The sequence below is a fragment of the Triticum dicoccoides genome, chromosome 2B (genome assembly GCF_002162155.2).
Source record: "Triticum dicoccoides isolate Atlit2015 ecotype Zavitan chromosome 2B, WEW_v2.0, whole genome shotgun sequence".
Taxonomy (NCBI): Eukaryota; Viridiplantae; Streptophyta; class Magnoliopsida; order Poales; family Poaceae; genus Triticum; species Triticum dicoccoides.
Genome location: NC_041383.1, coordinates 799,789,397 through 799,805,806, shown reverse-complemented (window position 1 = coordinate 799,805,806; position 16,410 = coordinate 799,789,397). Strand labels below are relative to the sequence as shown.

General features: G+C 42.6%; 1 protein-coding gene across 1 annotated transcript in view; it reads left to right on the top strand.

Annotated features, from left to right (window-relative positions):
* Window positions 1-1,895: 1,895 nt before the first annotated feature.
* Window positions 1,896-16,410, top strand: part of LOC119368868 — a gene marked incomplete at its 3' end in the record, with an annotated part of 36,024 nt that continues 21,509 nt past the window's right edge. The window contains exons 1-4 of the mRNA XM_037634001.1: window positions 1,896-2,039; window positions 2,115-2,180; window positions 2,274-2,399; window positions 2,480-2,884. Of these exons, the coding sequence (XP_037489898.1) occupies window positions 1,896-2,039; window positions 2,115-2,180; window positions 2,274-2,399; window positions 2,480-2,884 (741 nt within the window). The remainder of the gene's footprint in view (window positions 2,040-2,114; window positions 2,181-2,273; window positions 2,400-2,479; window positions 2,885-16,410) is intronic.

Genomic DNA, 16,410 nt, shown 5'->3' with positions numbered 1-16,410 from the left:
GAGAGAGAGAGAGAGAGAGAGAGACGTGACAATAAGTGAGTGCGTGAGTTATGTTCTGTGCTTCCTTGTGTTTAAAATTTCTGACAATATTAGTAGCAGTAAGTCAAAACTTAAAATTACTAAACTGTTCAAAATATGTGCTTGCTTGTGACCGTCCAATTTCAGAAGGAAGGCGTCTTTTTTGTGTAATCTCCGTATTTTTTTTTGTGAGGCACTGAGTGCAGATGAAGATATAGAGGGTTAAATTAGGAAATGCCCTTTGGTTCCTAGGTGTATATACACCTTATATGGAAAAAAGTTTAATAATTAAAATAAAACTCAGAAAAGTTTGGAAGTTTTTTTCACAATAAGCTCCACTTTCTTTTCCACTAGTATATAAATTTTCACGTATAGAAAACAAGCGTTGACTTCAGGGCAAAATAAAGAAAATTTATTTTCTATTATAGGTCACTATTCACACTATTTTGACCGAAATTTTTGTCTTTTTTGAAAAGAAGTCAACAAGAATTTTTTTTCTTTTTTGAAACTTTTTTGCCTGTGCAATGGAAGGTCAAGTTTATTTAATTACTAAATATATTTTTCCATAGGGCTCATAGACCAAAAGTTCCCCTCCGGGGTTAAATTCGGTTTCTTCCGTTGGACTTGAAACGCGTGCACAAGTGGAGCAACACTTGGACACAAAATAGTTCTATCACTGCTCGCGACACACACATCATGGGCTTATTTATTTATGATGTCTTTCTTCCTCAACGTTCCTAGCGGGAATCTAATCTAAAGAAAATCAATGATCGACGAAAATAGTTCAAAATTACGTCTTCCGTTCTTCCTCTACCGTCTGTTTAGTGACACCACTCGGCTGATGGCAACGTTCCTACCCACAAGTTCGAGACGAGAGTCTAAAGGAAAATCAAGGATGAAAATCGAGTGTAACACACGTGTCCAGGATGTAACGTCTCCTTCCTTCGCACCACACGTGTCCAGCAATGTAGGAGGAAAAATAGTGCGTACGTACGTACCAGTTGGATCTGCTGAGCACCATCCGGTAGTCGAGGCCTGCTCCGGTGCTCCCCTTACCTAATTTCGGAGGGGTATTTTTGTCCTCACGAGTTTGTTTTTTTTCTGGCCCGCCGAAGCCTAGATCCAAGCCCTGTCTAGCCCTGCCAAGCCCTGTATAGCCCAGACCGTATACGTATAGTATCTGGTCCGAAAAAAAAACATCACACGACCCCACGATCATGTAGGACCTACCGGATCCAATCATTCACGCAGCTCCATCAATCTCGCGAGCATTCACGCAGCTCCATAATTCACGCGGTAGATCTCCAGCGGCGCGCGCAGGACTATCTCGTCGCCGGCGATCTCGTCACCGGCGATCTCGACGGACAGCGGGCGCGGCAACATCGTGAATCTCCAGCGCTCACAGGTACCGCATCATGCATCCCCCCGCACCCCTCTAGTCTCGCTCGCGGCAACATCGAACGAACTGCCGCCGTTAGAGATAGTGGTTAACCTAGCGGGGAGGGAAACCTACCTACCCGGCGGCGCATGCAATCGTGGATCTTGTTCCAGTAGTGCTGCTCCTCGTGATATGAGTTTCTTCAGTGTAGGGTTCACGTAGCGTCTGTTGCCGTCGGCTGTGTCCACCAGGACTATCATTATTTGATGTGGTGGCTAATCTAGGTATCCGGCGGCAGATGTAATCACAGATCTAGCTAGGTTTTGTAGTGCTGCTCCTCGCGATTGAAAGTGATCACGACGGGTGTCGTGGCCATCTTCCTGACTTGGTTTGGCAGATCTGAACGGCCTCGGTTGGGGTTGTTTACATAACATCCTTGATCGTGAGCTATGTGTTGATATTTCATCATCGATAATGTTTTCATCATTTGTTGTAGGGAATGGCGGACGAGGAGTTAACTGATATGATGGTAGACATGGAGTTTGGAGAACTGATGAAAGACTGGATAGAAGATTGGTCAGATGATGAAAATTCAGATCTTGGAAATCAGGTAGAGAATGGAAATGAATGGGAAGATTTTAATGTGAGTGGCATTACCATGCTGTAATTTTTTGGTGCCATCCTACAACATTATATTTTTTGTGTTGAAAATTTGTAGATGGATGAGCATGATGATGGTCAGGAAAACAATTCGGAGATCTCAAATGAAGATTACATTAGTCAGGTACGTAAGTGAAAAAATTTATTGGCATGAAAATTGAATTCATTCTGGAATATTATATGATAAGTAATTATGTATTTGTGTTGTATTTTTCAGTTCATTTCTGAATGTCATAATGCGTACGACTATTACGGTGAATCCAACGCGGAGACAGGCCTTAACGACGAATCATCAGATGCACCTGATTCTCGGGATTCACAGTCGTCGGTCACCATGAGTGAGGTATTTGTGTAATCAATGTTCTATGAAAGTAATGTTAAACCGTACAAAACAGTTTTCATGGCTATGTTTTGATTGTGTAGGTGATAGAAGATGGTGGGGTAATGAATGTCCAAGATACTGCCAATGCAGATGATAAGAGGGATATGTTCATGCAGATAATGGACATGACTTTTATGACTCACGATGCTGTGTATGATTTCTACAACAGCTATGCTAGAGCTAATGGTTTCAGCATTAGGAAGAATAAGGTCAGGTATACCAAAACCGAGGCACATCTTATGCGTTATAGGAAGTTTGTTTGTTCCAGACAAGGGAAACGTGACAGCAAGTTGCTAACCGAGGAAGGGCACAGCCGTCGGCTCAGAGCCGAGACACGCTGCTTTTGCGAAGCACACCTGACTGTCAAGCTTGACCAAAAGCGTGGGGTTTGGTATGTTGCAAGTTTTGAGGACAAGCATAGCCATATGTTGGAAGGACCGGACGAGGTACCTTTTCTTTGGTCCCACAGAAAAATCAAAGAGTTTCAGAAGCATGAGATAATGTCCATGGGAGCTGCAGGGATTAGAATTCACGACATGATGGATTCCCTCATCAGCAAACATGTATGGTATGGCGGTGTTGGTTTTACCAGGCGTGAAATATACAACCTTTGCGCCAGGGAGAAGAGGAAGCTGCTTTCAAAAGGTGATGCTGCCATAGCCATAGGCATCATGGCCAGTAGGAAACAGAGGGATCCTAGCTTCTTTTTCGAGTACATGCTAGATAAGGAAGGACACTTGAATAGGATGTTCTAGTGTGACTCCCAGTCTCGTCATGACTATGAGGACTTTGGTGACGTGCTTGTATTTGACAGCACGTACAAGATGAACCGCTATGGTATGCCATTTATACCTTTTGTTGGTCTTAACAATCACCGGAAGACCACTGTTTTTGGTTGTGCCATAGTTTCGGACAAGACCGAACAGACATACGTGTGGCTGTTGCTGACTTTTTTGAGGTCCATGTGTCAAAAGATGCCGAAGAGTGTAATCACAGACGCCGACACTGCGATGATCAAGGCAATTCACGAAGTCTTGCCAGACGTGTGGCACCGTATATGTACGTGGCATATAGAAAAAATATGAAGATTCACCTCAGTCCCAAGTCCTTGAAGGAGTTCCGAACCCTTCTGTACCACAGCACGTCCACGACCACGTTTGAGGAGAGATGGCACGCGTTTACCAAAAGATGGCAGTCGGAAAAAACAGTAACATGGTTGAGACGGATGTATAAGAAGAGGAGACTGTGGGCCGCAGCTTATCTGACAGAGGGGTTTTGGCTTGGCATGAAAAGCAACCAGCGGAGTGAAAGCCTAAACTCATGCCTTCACCTCCACCTAGACGGTGAAATGACCCTGGTGGATATGATTTTGCATTATGAGAACGCCGTTGTACGTATCCGTGAAAACGAGGCGCGAGATGATTACACGGCCTCACAGAGTTTAACGGTGCCAGTTACTAGCTCGAGGGAACTTGAGATAGCTGCTTCTCACGTCTTCACTCCAGCAAACTTCTATATGTTGCAAGATGATCTTAGAAAAATTGATGGCATGGAGATTGTAGAAATTAAGCTGGGAGACGGATCACAGCAGTACATCGTGGCCTAGAAGAATAACCGGAATAGCCGTTTTTGGGTGGAGTATACAGCAGTAAATTCCAAAGAACCTATACGGTGCAGCTGCAGAAGAATGATTCGAAAGGGTCTACCTTGCAAACACATATTCCACGTACTGAAGTACTTGAACATATCTGAAATATCAAAGTGTTTAGTTCTTCTTCGGTTCACGAAACAAGCAAGGTTGGGACTGCCCGCGAGGCGCACAAGCGATCTGTTGGGATATGGTTGGACTGGGGCAGAGGAAAGAATGAAATATAGCCAGGTCAGTGTGTTAGCGTCAGAAGCTATGCATGCGGCATGCAAACACCCAGCTTTGTGGGATCAGTTACAGGATAGTTTGAAGGCTGTGATAGCTAAGAGTCATGAGTATGATCTGCTACAGGGAAATTTGAGCAACAATATAAATGACTTCCGTAAGTGTGTAGTTGAATATGTAGACGATGGTGAAGGCAACATGGTCGCAGTTAAAGATCCTATGAAAGTGTCCAGCAAAGGTGCAACAAAGGTAGATGAGAACCGCCCTGTCTCAAAAAATGGTAGACCACTCTCTTTTGAAGAGTTGAAAACCCGGTGCGGCGCTTGCAAATTGCTAGGACACACTAAACATAGCAAGAAATGTAAACTAAATCAGAAGTAAGTGTTTGTATGCATTCTGGATTATTGAAAAATTTATCATTAATTAACTTATCTTGTCTTCTATGATGTGCAGAACAGTGGAGAAGGAAGAAGTGTAGAACACTTGCTTCAATTTTTTATGGATGAATCGAGTGAACAGGGCAGTATATCCTTTTCACATTATGGCATCAATTTTAGTTTGACGTTTAACATCGTGTTTGGATCCTATATATATCTTCTATACCTAAATAGCTAGCCCCCACTACTAGATTTGTCTACACATGCGTGCTTCCACATCACCTCAATTATTTACAACATTCCGATCAAAATTGTGTGGCATCAAGGAATCATGCATGTGCTCATAAGTTACTTTTTGCATTAATGTAAATTATGCCACCTCATTGGTCATGCATGTCTTTTTTTCCCAACGCATGCATGCATTTTTTGCATTAACCTATCAACTCAAACAACGCCACTTCATCAATCATGTCTTCTATTTGTGGGGATTTTTTTTCTCTTTTATACAACATTTTGCCACACACACTTCTTTTAAGTTTTATCATTTTTAACATGTAAAACTCTTACATTTAATTTCATTGGTTTTAAGCACTAATTTATGGACTGGTTTTAACACGGTTCCCGCAGCAACGCGCGGGGCATCATCCAGTTGTAGCAACTCGATCGGCACTTTGTTTAGTGGGAGTGTCAAATTTTTACATCTCTAAATAAACAACAAAATCCGACCTAAAAAAATTAGCTATAAATTAGAAAGAATATTGTACATTTCCCCTCCCCACGTCCTAACTGCCATTAAATCACCTAACTTACCACTCCCCACCACACATTCACCCACCTACCTCGCGCGCCGGTTCAAACTCCCCTTATCCCCACCTACAGTAGATCGAGAAAACCCCCGCCGGCGACCGCTGCAGCCACCTCAATGGAGAAAAGCCTCGGCTGGCAGAGAGCGATGATGAAGCTCGCCGACGATGACGAGGGGTGGCGCGCCCAGTTGGCAGAGGTGTGCGGCTGGTTCCCCAGCACGGAGATGTTGGTCAACCACGCGCGTGGCCTCGTCAAAGTCCTCACCGACGCCGAGAAGAAGCGCGCCTTACCCTACGGCTGCGACGTCCCGCCGGCTCTCCTCCTCGTCTGGGCAATGCGAGAGGCCACGCTGAGCGACTCCCCTGTTCAGCGTGCAAGGTGGTGGATGTGCCGCTCCACCACCATGACGCTGCGGCTAGATCCAGGACGCGTCGCATCGAGGGCGGAGCGCGTCGATGTCGAGCTCGCTATCCCTGTGCCCGTGAGCCCAGACTACCAGGTCCGCCACGGGCCGAAGCCAGTCCTGCCGTTGGGCTCTGACATCATGGAGGACGACGTGGACGAGGTACTACTCATCCCTGATGACCCTGAGGAGGGCGAGGAGGACACCGTGCAGATGGTAGCGTCGGTCGCCGTCGAGGGTGGCAAAACAATGCCCATAGACGTCGAGCTCCTTCCCCTGCACCCTGACATTGTGAAGGCGGAAGAAGAGGAGGTGGCTCAGGATCAGGTGGCTCAGGATCCGGTGGCGCAGATGTCGAACAGGACGGCGGTCAAGAAGAAGGCTTCTCCGTGTGTGGTGCGCCGCTCACGCCGCCTCAAATTTCTGAAGAAGTGAAGATGGGCACAGTTGCTGAAGGAGGAGGAAGCTGCTGGTTACCTTAGGTATGCTATTATATGTTTCAGCATATAAGTTTGCTCTTCTCCTAGTTGCTACTAGGATCCTTCAGCTCCATGCTTTGCTTTTGATGTAATAATGATCGATGTAGGGTGGATTGTGTCGTCGCTTGTGAACTTGTTTGGGTCATTGTGCGGTTTGGCTGGCCTGTGTTGGCCTTCCGGGATGTTGCGATGTCATGCTGGTAGCGTTTTAGTCCTTCTCTTTTTAGATTGAACTTGGTTGTGAACTTTGGTGGTTTTCAGTAATGAAAATCGGAAGGGGCAAGCCCTTCTTTGATCAAAAAAATTTGGGCTCGATGTTGGTTAGGTGTGCTTTTCTCCAGGTAATTATATAAGTTACGGAATCGGTACGGTTTGGTCGGGTTCTTTGTGGCTAAAGAACTGAATATCTACTGCCTACCCTAAGTGTGAAGTTCAGTTAAATTTCGATATGTACTGTTGTTTTGCTTCAGTGTTGAATCAAAGGTGTAGGTGCTACTAGATGTTGCTCCTATGTTGCAACAAGACAATGAAGTGGGCTGCTGCACAAATCAGTAGTGTTGCTATGTGATGTGCCATGTGCATCACTTACTAAATATAGAACACGACAGAAGTGCAGAGTCTGCCAAATGTAGAACATGCCAAAAGTGCATTGTCTACCAATCATGATGGCCCCATGTTATTTCTGCTGCAATGTCTATTACACTTTGCCCATAAACTGAATAGCAAATAATTCATCAGGATTTCATCATGTCAGCTACAATGATGTCAATAACTTTATGAACAATCTCTTGGTAACTATGACATCAATCATAGTGGCAACCAGGCCAAGATACAGAAGACCTCCAAATCCTAAAATCCTATCCCTATAGAGCACTATTTCCTTGTGCATCTTAACCATTGCCCTCTTTTCTTTCTCATTCCTTTTAATTTCAGCTTCACATTCTGTAATCTTAGTCTCCAGTTTCTTGTTCTTCATGGCTAGATACTTAATGATGACTTTGCTTTGCTATCCCACTCCCCATCAACCCATTCAACATACTCAGAAGTGACATCATCCTAAATAAATCATGAGCAATTCAAGTCAATTTATAATTGAACTTGTCACTGAAAGCGTTAAACACTGAAATTTTTTGCAGCTTGACCGCAGTAGCAGTAATAGTTTGAAGATCATGCTCAGTACACTTACCTCAAACACACAACCCACTAATGCGCTGTCAAAAATGTCTGCATTTATGCACACACGGCCACCCGGAGTTTCCTGATGACCAAATAGATGGAGCTTGTAAGGGCCACAGGTCATGATTTGTGGGCGAGAATGCTGGGATGTAAAGAACAACGGTAACGAATTTACCTTTTTGCCACCAAAGTGTAGCACTGAAGAAACCCTAGCCGTCGGTTCTCCCGGCCCTCCGCCGCCCACGAAAACCCCCTCCCTTCTTCCAGTCGATCCGCCTCCGCTGCCTCCTGTTCCACTCAATCCGCCCCACCTGCTTCCAGGACCCAGGGTTCGACCTAACTCGCGGACGCCACCTCTCTTCTTGCCGCAGCCACCGCCGCCCGACGCCCGGTTCGCTGTCATGCTTTTGGCGTGGAGATTTGGAGGCGCAAATGGAGAGAGAGGGAAAGGGATTTGAAAGGGAAACGAGAAAAGGAGAACCACTCGTTGCCAAATCAACCACAGTCGTTGTTTCCATGTATTCAAATGATGGCCCCACTAGTCCTTTGATAATGCAACTAACCCAGCCATGCATGCACGTGTAATTTACAACCGCACCTGAAATTCTGGCTGGGCTCACTCATCGTTCCGTCTCTCTATTAATCACGTCCCAGAAGTTAATTATATGTACAATAAAAAACGACGGGCTTGTGAAACAAAATAGAAAAACATGATGCCGGATAACACGCGATAGAGCCAACGAGCTGACATGACTAATTTTCATCTGTGTAATACGTTTTGCCTCGATATATTTACATAGCTAACATGACTACTTTTCATAATCATGTGATGAGGCGGAATTACTAGGAGGTTATGCAAGATGATGACATGCAGATAGCTAAGATAATGACTACTTTTCATAAGAATGTGAAAATTTTAATATGAAACATCGGAGAGCAGTTGAAGAGAAAAATAGAATGCGAATACTATGAATGTGATAAATACAATTATAAACAATTGGAGAACGAGAAAAATATTAAGCAAGAACAATTGATAGTTGAAGCCAAAACTTTATTGGTACGACCAAATTGTCTTCTCCGAGCGAATTGTATGACCGAATTGTCTAGTACGAGCCTATTTTTTGACAGACACATACACATGTATGTGTCACAATATTCGAGATGCCCTGTTTATTACATAAAAATGATAGAAACCGTAAGATAATCATGCCGTCGAAACCTTCGACCGGACGAAATCCAAAGGACTAAAACTTGACTCTTGCATGCCGCATGAATTCTTCAGGCGCGCCTTTTCCTTGCGATTTCGTGAATTTTGTTCTTCACACACTCCATCGTGTTCGAAGGTGACATAATCAACTCGGAGATGAAATGTATTTTCCTTGCGTCAACGGTGGCCTGCAAAAAATGACATACAGGTTACATGAACCGAATTTTGTACACGACCTTAGTAGCTACTCTACAAACGTAAATAACAGCATACCTGTGAAAAATCGTGGGTCATTCGGTCCCCGTCCCAATGCTCTAGACATTCTATGACAAAAAGGCCACACGAGTTCCTGGTATATATGCAAACATTAGCGGTGGGCAATACGAACATGTGTATTGTTGTTTGAATGTGCATGATGTCCTACTAACTCACCCATCCTCTTGCTGGGGCATGTCATACTCCTTGATAGGCCACTTACTAACGTCCGGATATTTCCCTGGTGTAATAAGATTTGCTTGGAGCATATCGTTTGCTATAGCCATTCGCTATAAAGAGGATAGTGTTAAAGAAGAATCATAAACAACATGTAAGACCAATGGTGCAAAAGTTGGTTATATTACCAGTGCTTTCACAGTCTTTTCTGTCAGGTCCAGAGGATAGAGTGAATCGAGAACTTGGAATTCTTGCTTGATCAAGTGCATGACCACGGTCATCCAGTGGGTATTTTCGATATTCAACGCGATATACGTCTACAGTGCAAAAACCAATTAAGGATCAAACGTAATACTAGATGAAATGTCCTGAAGTGAAGAATTACAAACATAACATACCTTATCACGCACAATATACTCTTCCGTGACTCTATTAACTGCTCCAGCTTTGGACAGAGCACTGTCCAAGTTGTAGCTCGACGGCAATGGATCGTCTCGTGCGATAGCACGATCTACAAGGAATTTGGACCTCCACGCTGGACAGAGGTAATGATCATGACCAACGCGCAGCTCCAAATGTCCCATATAAGCATCAATAACCTTCATAGAATATCAGGGCATTAATTACATGTTGAAAGTTGAGACATAGATTATTGACAATTTAAATAACAAAACATGCAATTAGTACTTACATCATCTGAGAGCCATCTATGAGTTAGTATTGGTCGAATCCTTTTGGAAGTCAGAGATATGCCATGCCCTTCACTGTAGTAAACTTTCTTCCCATTATTCTTGTCGGTGCTAGCAGCTAACTCGACAAATGAAACAACTGCATCAATTATTTCCGGCGTCAACTCATCTGTCACACCCTCCGGCTCATCAATTTCAGAAAAGAGAGTTGCATGAAATAATATGAACGTCAACAATGGTGATCATATGCATTCGTAGTATACAACAAACCAAGAAAGTTAGTTACGATACCTCTACTAGCAGAACGGGTACCGGAGGGTTTCTGACCATGGTTGGTACGCCTGCTGGGCTTGTCAAGTGCGTAGGGGGATTCAAATTTGTTGGGAACGGTCCACTTCCGCTTACCGGACATAACTTCCTTATCCTTATCGACTGTTGCACCCTTTTTTCCATTCGCCTTAGCCATTAACTTGCTGACAGAAGATGGACAAATGTCTATGTCCGATGAAGGTGCTTGTGTAGAATTACCAACGACCCAAGGGTTTTCGGGTGTAGCGCCACATTCATCATTACGCTTAATAAGTGAAGCTTCCTTGTGTCCATTCATCTTTGCTGGGGTTTTCTGTTTGGCAAACAAAATGGTGTGAACATTTCAGCCCGTAAAAAAATTGAAGGGGAAAATTATAGACAGAAATATATATACATAGTACCTCAGGTACGGTTTCTTCATCAGGCTGCGTCATGTCAATGACAGGCTCTCCGTGTGAGTCTATGTCATCCTTGTACACGAATTCCTTCTTTTCATATGGACCGTTCTCGAACGAATCCACTTCTTGATCCACATCATTGTCCACGGATGGCACGGCAGCAGCCGGCTTGTACATGACACCTGATTTGTTCATCTTCTCCAACAACCTCTGCAATAGATATATAAAGTTAAGAATGCTTGCATGGTTTAAAACAGGGAACAAACTGTAAACTATTATGCTATGGTGTGACACCTCAACAACTTGATCAGGGATTTGCCTCATCTGGGTGTGTATGAAGTCCATGCACCGCTTCATAAGAAGCTCCATCAAATCTTCCGACATTGGAGCTGTCGTCGACTTCTTTGCGTTTCCATTTGCAGGTTTGGTTTTTGGCTTCATGGCAGGCACATTACATGGGATTTTGGGCTCCTGCGCCCTATACTCTTGGGTGATATTATTTTCGATCTGCATGCGATATTGAAGTACATGTGATGAATTAAAAATAAATATTATTTAGTTACAAAACATTTAAGAAAGACAGAACACAATGACTTACCTTGACGTTACCATGGCCGCGCCCATTGTCATAGTCGAACCGATCTCTCCTAGTGGCTGCACCTTCGGTCCAGTTCCTCATAAGAGGTTGTATGGACAAGTTGGGATTATAGGCGCAATCGCCTTCGACAGGTTGCACCTTCTCCCAGTACAAGTACTACAAAAATATATAAGGATTTAGAGTTAGTTCAATACATCACATAGAATTGCAATGATATAATAATTGACATTATGCAACAGGCCTCATTTGTGTACCAGCAACAGAGCCAAATTGCCTTTCGGCCATTGGCGTAGGTGTTTGCCTTTCTTGACTATGCGAAGGCAATTGAGTAGAACACGCAGGGTGAAGGCATTCCAGTTAATCTTTGAAATACGTTTCACATCATGGACCAAAGCGTAGTACTGCTTTGGCACAATCTTGCTCGACATGGGAACAATAATTGTTCCTAACAGGACAAGGACTAATTTCCGAAGAAAATCGTCGCCGGTGGCTTTACTTTGAATTATGTCCTCAATGAGATTATCTATCACTATGTTTTCTGATGTCTTACTGAGAAATTGTGGCGGCACCTGCTCCTTCATGTCCTCTCCTTCTTCAATCAGAATGTCCGAAACGGAGAGTCCTTGGTTCTCGAGGTTAAAGATGCACTCAACGTCGACCGCACCGAGAGTCACCTCCCCAACCTGCTCTTGTATAATGAATCTGGACTTGCTGGCATCAAAATTCTCAATCATATACCTAATCAGAAGGGTACGTATCTTAATAGATGGTATCTGCAGCATGCTGCGCAATGTTGTATCAGCCACTCTAGCGCGTTGACCGCTCGATATATAGAGCGGCAACAAGCTTGCACCATTTTTCAACGGCGCACACTATTTCTCCATTCAGCTCGTCCATCCTATAAAAAGAAAATATAAAACTTTGTTACATTTTCCAACACAAATGCAAAAATAACAATAGACATGCAAAAATATAAAACTTTCTGGCAGCAGCAAACAAAAATGCAAAAATAACACTAATGCAAATATAAAACTAACAGCATGTATAGAGCAACATGCACCCAAGTGTGTGCTGATATGAGGCAATAAAAAAGTAACTACAATTGTTTTTTTCGAAGTGAAAGTTTGATTTACATTCTATTTGTATAACTGTTTTTTTCGACAAGATCTTTAAAACAAGACTAATATTGAATATATATTGGAAAATTAGTTTTTAGACAACTAAATAACCATGCTTCAAACTTGTTTTGTATAATTGTTTTAGTTCCATGCAATTTGTTTTAATAATGTTGCATTCTATTTCGTAAAGAAAAAAAAAATCTAACTAACACCATGGCTCGCCGTGTTCCATTGTGTATCATAATGTTACATTGTCTGCCGATGTGTATGAAATGGACTCTTCTTAATTTTACAGTGTTTCACCATGTTTTAGAACATGAATCTTCAAACTTGTTAAAATAAATTCAAAAGTGGTCTCATTTTAAAGTTCACGTTGTCATAAACACAAATATGCATTGGATCTTCAAGAAAAATCAACGGCTCTTCCATGCACGGTACCTCCCATGCATGGGAGAATTGCTTTTCTCTATTCTACCCTGAAATGAAAGATTTAGTTCATGTACGCCTTCTGGTTAGAGCACATCTAGTCGAGATGATACTAGCTAGTTGAAACTATGTGGTGAACCTAAGTCCATGAAAGCAACAAGACGGAGGAACTAGCTTGCTATGAAGGCGCGAGGTAAGGAGGACAACTTACTTGATCGGTCGACGAAGATGAAAGAAGTCGGCGGTGCGTTGTCGACGTAGTTCGTCGAGGGCGGCCAGCACGTGCGAACGATCATGACCTTCTCGGGTTTTTTGTGGCATGTGGGATGCGGCGGACGGAGCTGTCGACGACTCGCCGGCAGGAGGCGATCTAGACGACGACATGTGCGAGGAGGTTGAGATTATATATGAGGCCGTCTCCTAGGTCGTCGTAACTTCCCTGTGGCCAATCTCGCAATCTATATTTTCCTCCGTTGAATCGAGGCAGAACTGCTCCTCAATCGTAGGGATTAGGAACATATGGATTAGCACGATCCCGGAATTGTGTAACAGAACGGCAACTACTCCCGTGATCGACGTGCATGTGATCGACGTGCATGGAAAGCGCAGCGTGGTGGGCCCCCACAATATGGATTCGACAGTTATTTGCGGTCTGGGCCGGCCCACCTACCTCTACATTGTTTTTTCCTCAAAATTAATGTCATTGTTTATTCCCTCAATAAAAAATATTTATGACACCTATTATTTATTGTATACTTGTATATGTTCAACAATATTTATAGTATCTCTATCATTTCTGCAATATTATATATTCAAATGTACTGTTCCTCTTTCCCTTTTAATTTGGTTTTCCTGTTATTTATGTTTTCTCCTTCTTATTCCTAATTGTTTTTTCATGTTTCATAATTCCATACCACTTCTTCTCATATTTTTCAAATTCATATCAAATATGTATGATTAAATGTTGTCCTATTTATGACTTGTTAATTGGTGGGACCCGAATGGTCCTGAATGGTCCTGCTTTCAGACCTGCCCTCCGGCAGACCCGAATGGTCCTGCTTCTACATGGTGCATGTGGAGGCATGCATGAGATGACCCCAACTTTTGTGACCATGTGGGCATGGCCAATGTGGTCCCCCAGGCAAGGTGTGCACAAATTCAGACACAAAACGCACGTTGCGTCACGTGGGGGCAGTGTTGTAGGGTTTTGTCGCCGGATAAACCCTAGAAAATGCATCAAGTGTCCGAAATGAACGATACTTGTCATGCATGCATGCCATGATCATCCAAGGGTATGCATAAAGTTTGGGATCATTCGGTAGGACCGGGAAGGTAAACCACTTTCAGACCTGCCCTCCGGCAGACCCGAATGGTCCTACTTGTACATGGTGCATGTGGAGGCATGCATGAGATGACCCCAACTTTTGTGACCATGTGGGCATGGCCAATGTGGTCCCCCAGGCAAGGTGTGCACAAACTCGGACACAAAACGCCCGTTGCGTCATGTGGGGCCAATGTTGTAGGGTTTTGTCGCTGGAAAAACCCTAGAAAATCGACTGTCAGCAATGAACGATACTTGTCATGCATGCATGCCATGATCATCCTTGGGTATGCATAAAGTTTGGGATCATTCGGTTGGACCGGGAAGGTAAACCTGCTTCTAGTACATGGTGCATGTGGAGGCATGCATGCGATTGTCCCAACTACATTTGATTTAATAATATTTCAAGTATGAAACAGAAAAGAAAATTTATAATTGAAAAAGACAACCATGAAAAGTGAAATAAAAGACAACATTATATCATACATTGTTTAAATTTATAACCGTCAGAACAAAGAAAAGAGGATAATATAGAAAACAGAAGAAAAATTTGAATGAATAAGTGCAATAAAAGACAACATATTATCTTACATTTAAAAAATAATTCAAATATAAAAAAGATAAGATATATTAGAATGTAGAAGTGAAATAATAGACAACATATTATCTTACATTTAGAAAATATTTCAAATATAAAAAAGATAAGATCTATTAGAATGTAGAAGTGAAATAAAAGACAACATATTATCTTACATTTAGAAAATATTTCAAATATAAAGAAGAGAACAAAAATTAGAATGAAGAAGTGAAATAAAACAGAACATTTTATCTTACAAACTAAAAATATTTTAAATATAATAAAGATAAGAAATATTAGAATTGGGCCCAAGGCTGCCCTGGGCCAAATCAGTGCGCCGCGGGTAAGGCTGCCCTGGGCCAGCCCGCCCGAATTGGGCCCAAGGCAAAGCCGCGTAGGGCGCAGCGCAACGCACTGCCATGGGGTGGTGGGAGTTTAGTCCCACCTCGCCAAGCGAGAGAGCGTCGCACCGGTTTATATACCCGGCTGCGACTCCCCTCCCAAGCTCCTATCATATGCAGGCAGTACATTGCCTAACTCTACTAACATCTGCCCAGTTGGGCCTACTAGCAGCAGAGTTATTCTGCACCACGGGCCTGCATCCTGGCCCATGAACCGCTGGGTTCCTAGTCTTATGCAGGCCGTGGTGTATGAATGATCCTGTTCTGGTTGGTATTTCGCATATTGCCAGGTGTTTTGATCTTCAAATCACAAACTAAATTATACACATGCTCACTTGCATTGAATATACATTTTCTCTTTGCATATATGCCAAGTTAATGTTTTGACCTTCAAATCACATAATAAATTTTACACATGCACACTTACATGTAATACACATGGCTATTAATGAGATTTCAACAAAATGAGTCCGTGGTGTATGAATTCTCCTCCCAGATGCATGCCATGGTCATGGTAGGGTGTGCATAAAGTTTGGGATCATTTGGTGGGACCGGCAAGGAAAACCTCTTTCAAACTTGCACTCCGGCAAACCCGAATGGTCCGGCTTGTACATGGTTCATGTGGAGGCATGCATGAGATGACCCCAACCTTTTCGGAGCACGTGGGCATGGAGAATGTGGTCCCCCAGGCAAGGTGTGCACGAATTCGGACACAATACGCACGTTGTGTCACGTCGGGGCACTGTTATAGGGTTTTCTCGATGCAAAACACCTAAAAATTACATTGAGTGTCCGAAATGAACGATAGTTGCCATGCATGCTTGGTATGCTCATCGTAGGGTGTGCATAAAGTTTGGTATCCATTGGTGAGACCAAGAGGGAAAACCTGCTTCTAGTACATGCTGCAAGTGGAGGCACACATGCGATTGTCCCAACTAGATTCATTTAATAATATTTCAAGTATGAAACAGAAAATAAAATTTATAATTAGGAAAGTCAACCATGAAAAGTGAAATAAAAGACAACGTTATATCATACATTGTTTAAATTTATATCCGTCAGAACAAAGAAAATAGGAGAATATAGAAAACAGAAGAAAAATTTGAATGAATAAGTGCAATAAAAGACAACATATTATCTTACATTTAAAAAATAATTCAAATATAAAAAAGATAAGATCTATTAGAATGAAGAAGTGAAATAAAAGACAACATATTATCTTACATTTTGAAGATATTTCAAATATAAAGAAGAGAAAAAATATTAGAATGAAGAAGTGAAATAAAACACACCATTTTAGTTTATATTTCGTAAATATTATCAATATAAAAAAGAGAACAAAGAAATGATATAAAACGCAACAAAATTTGGCTCACTTTTT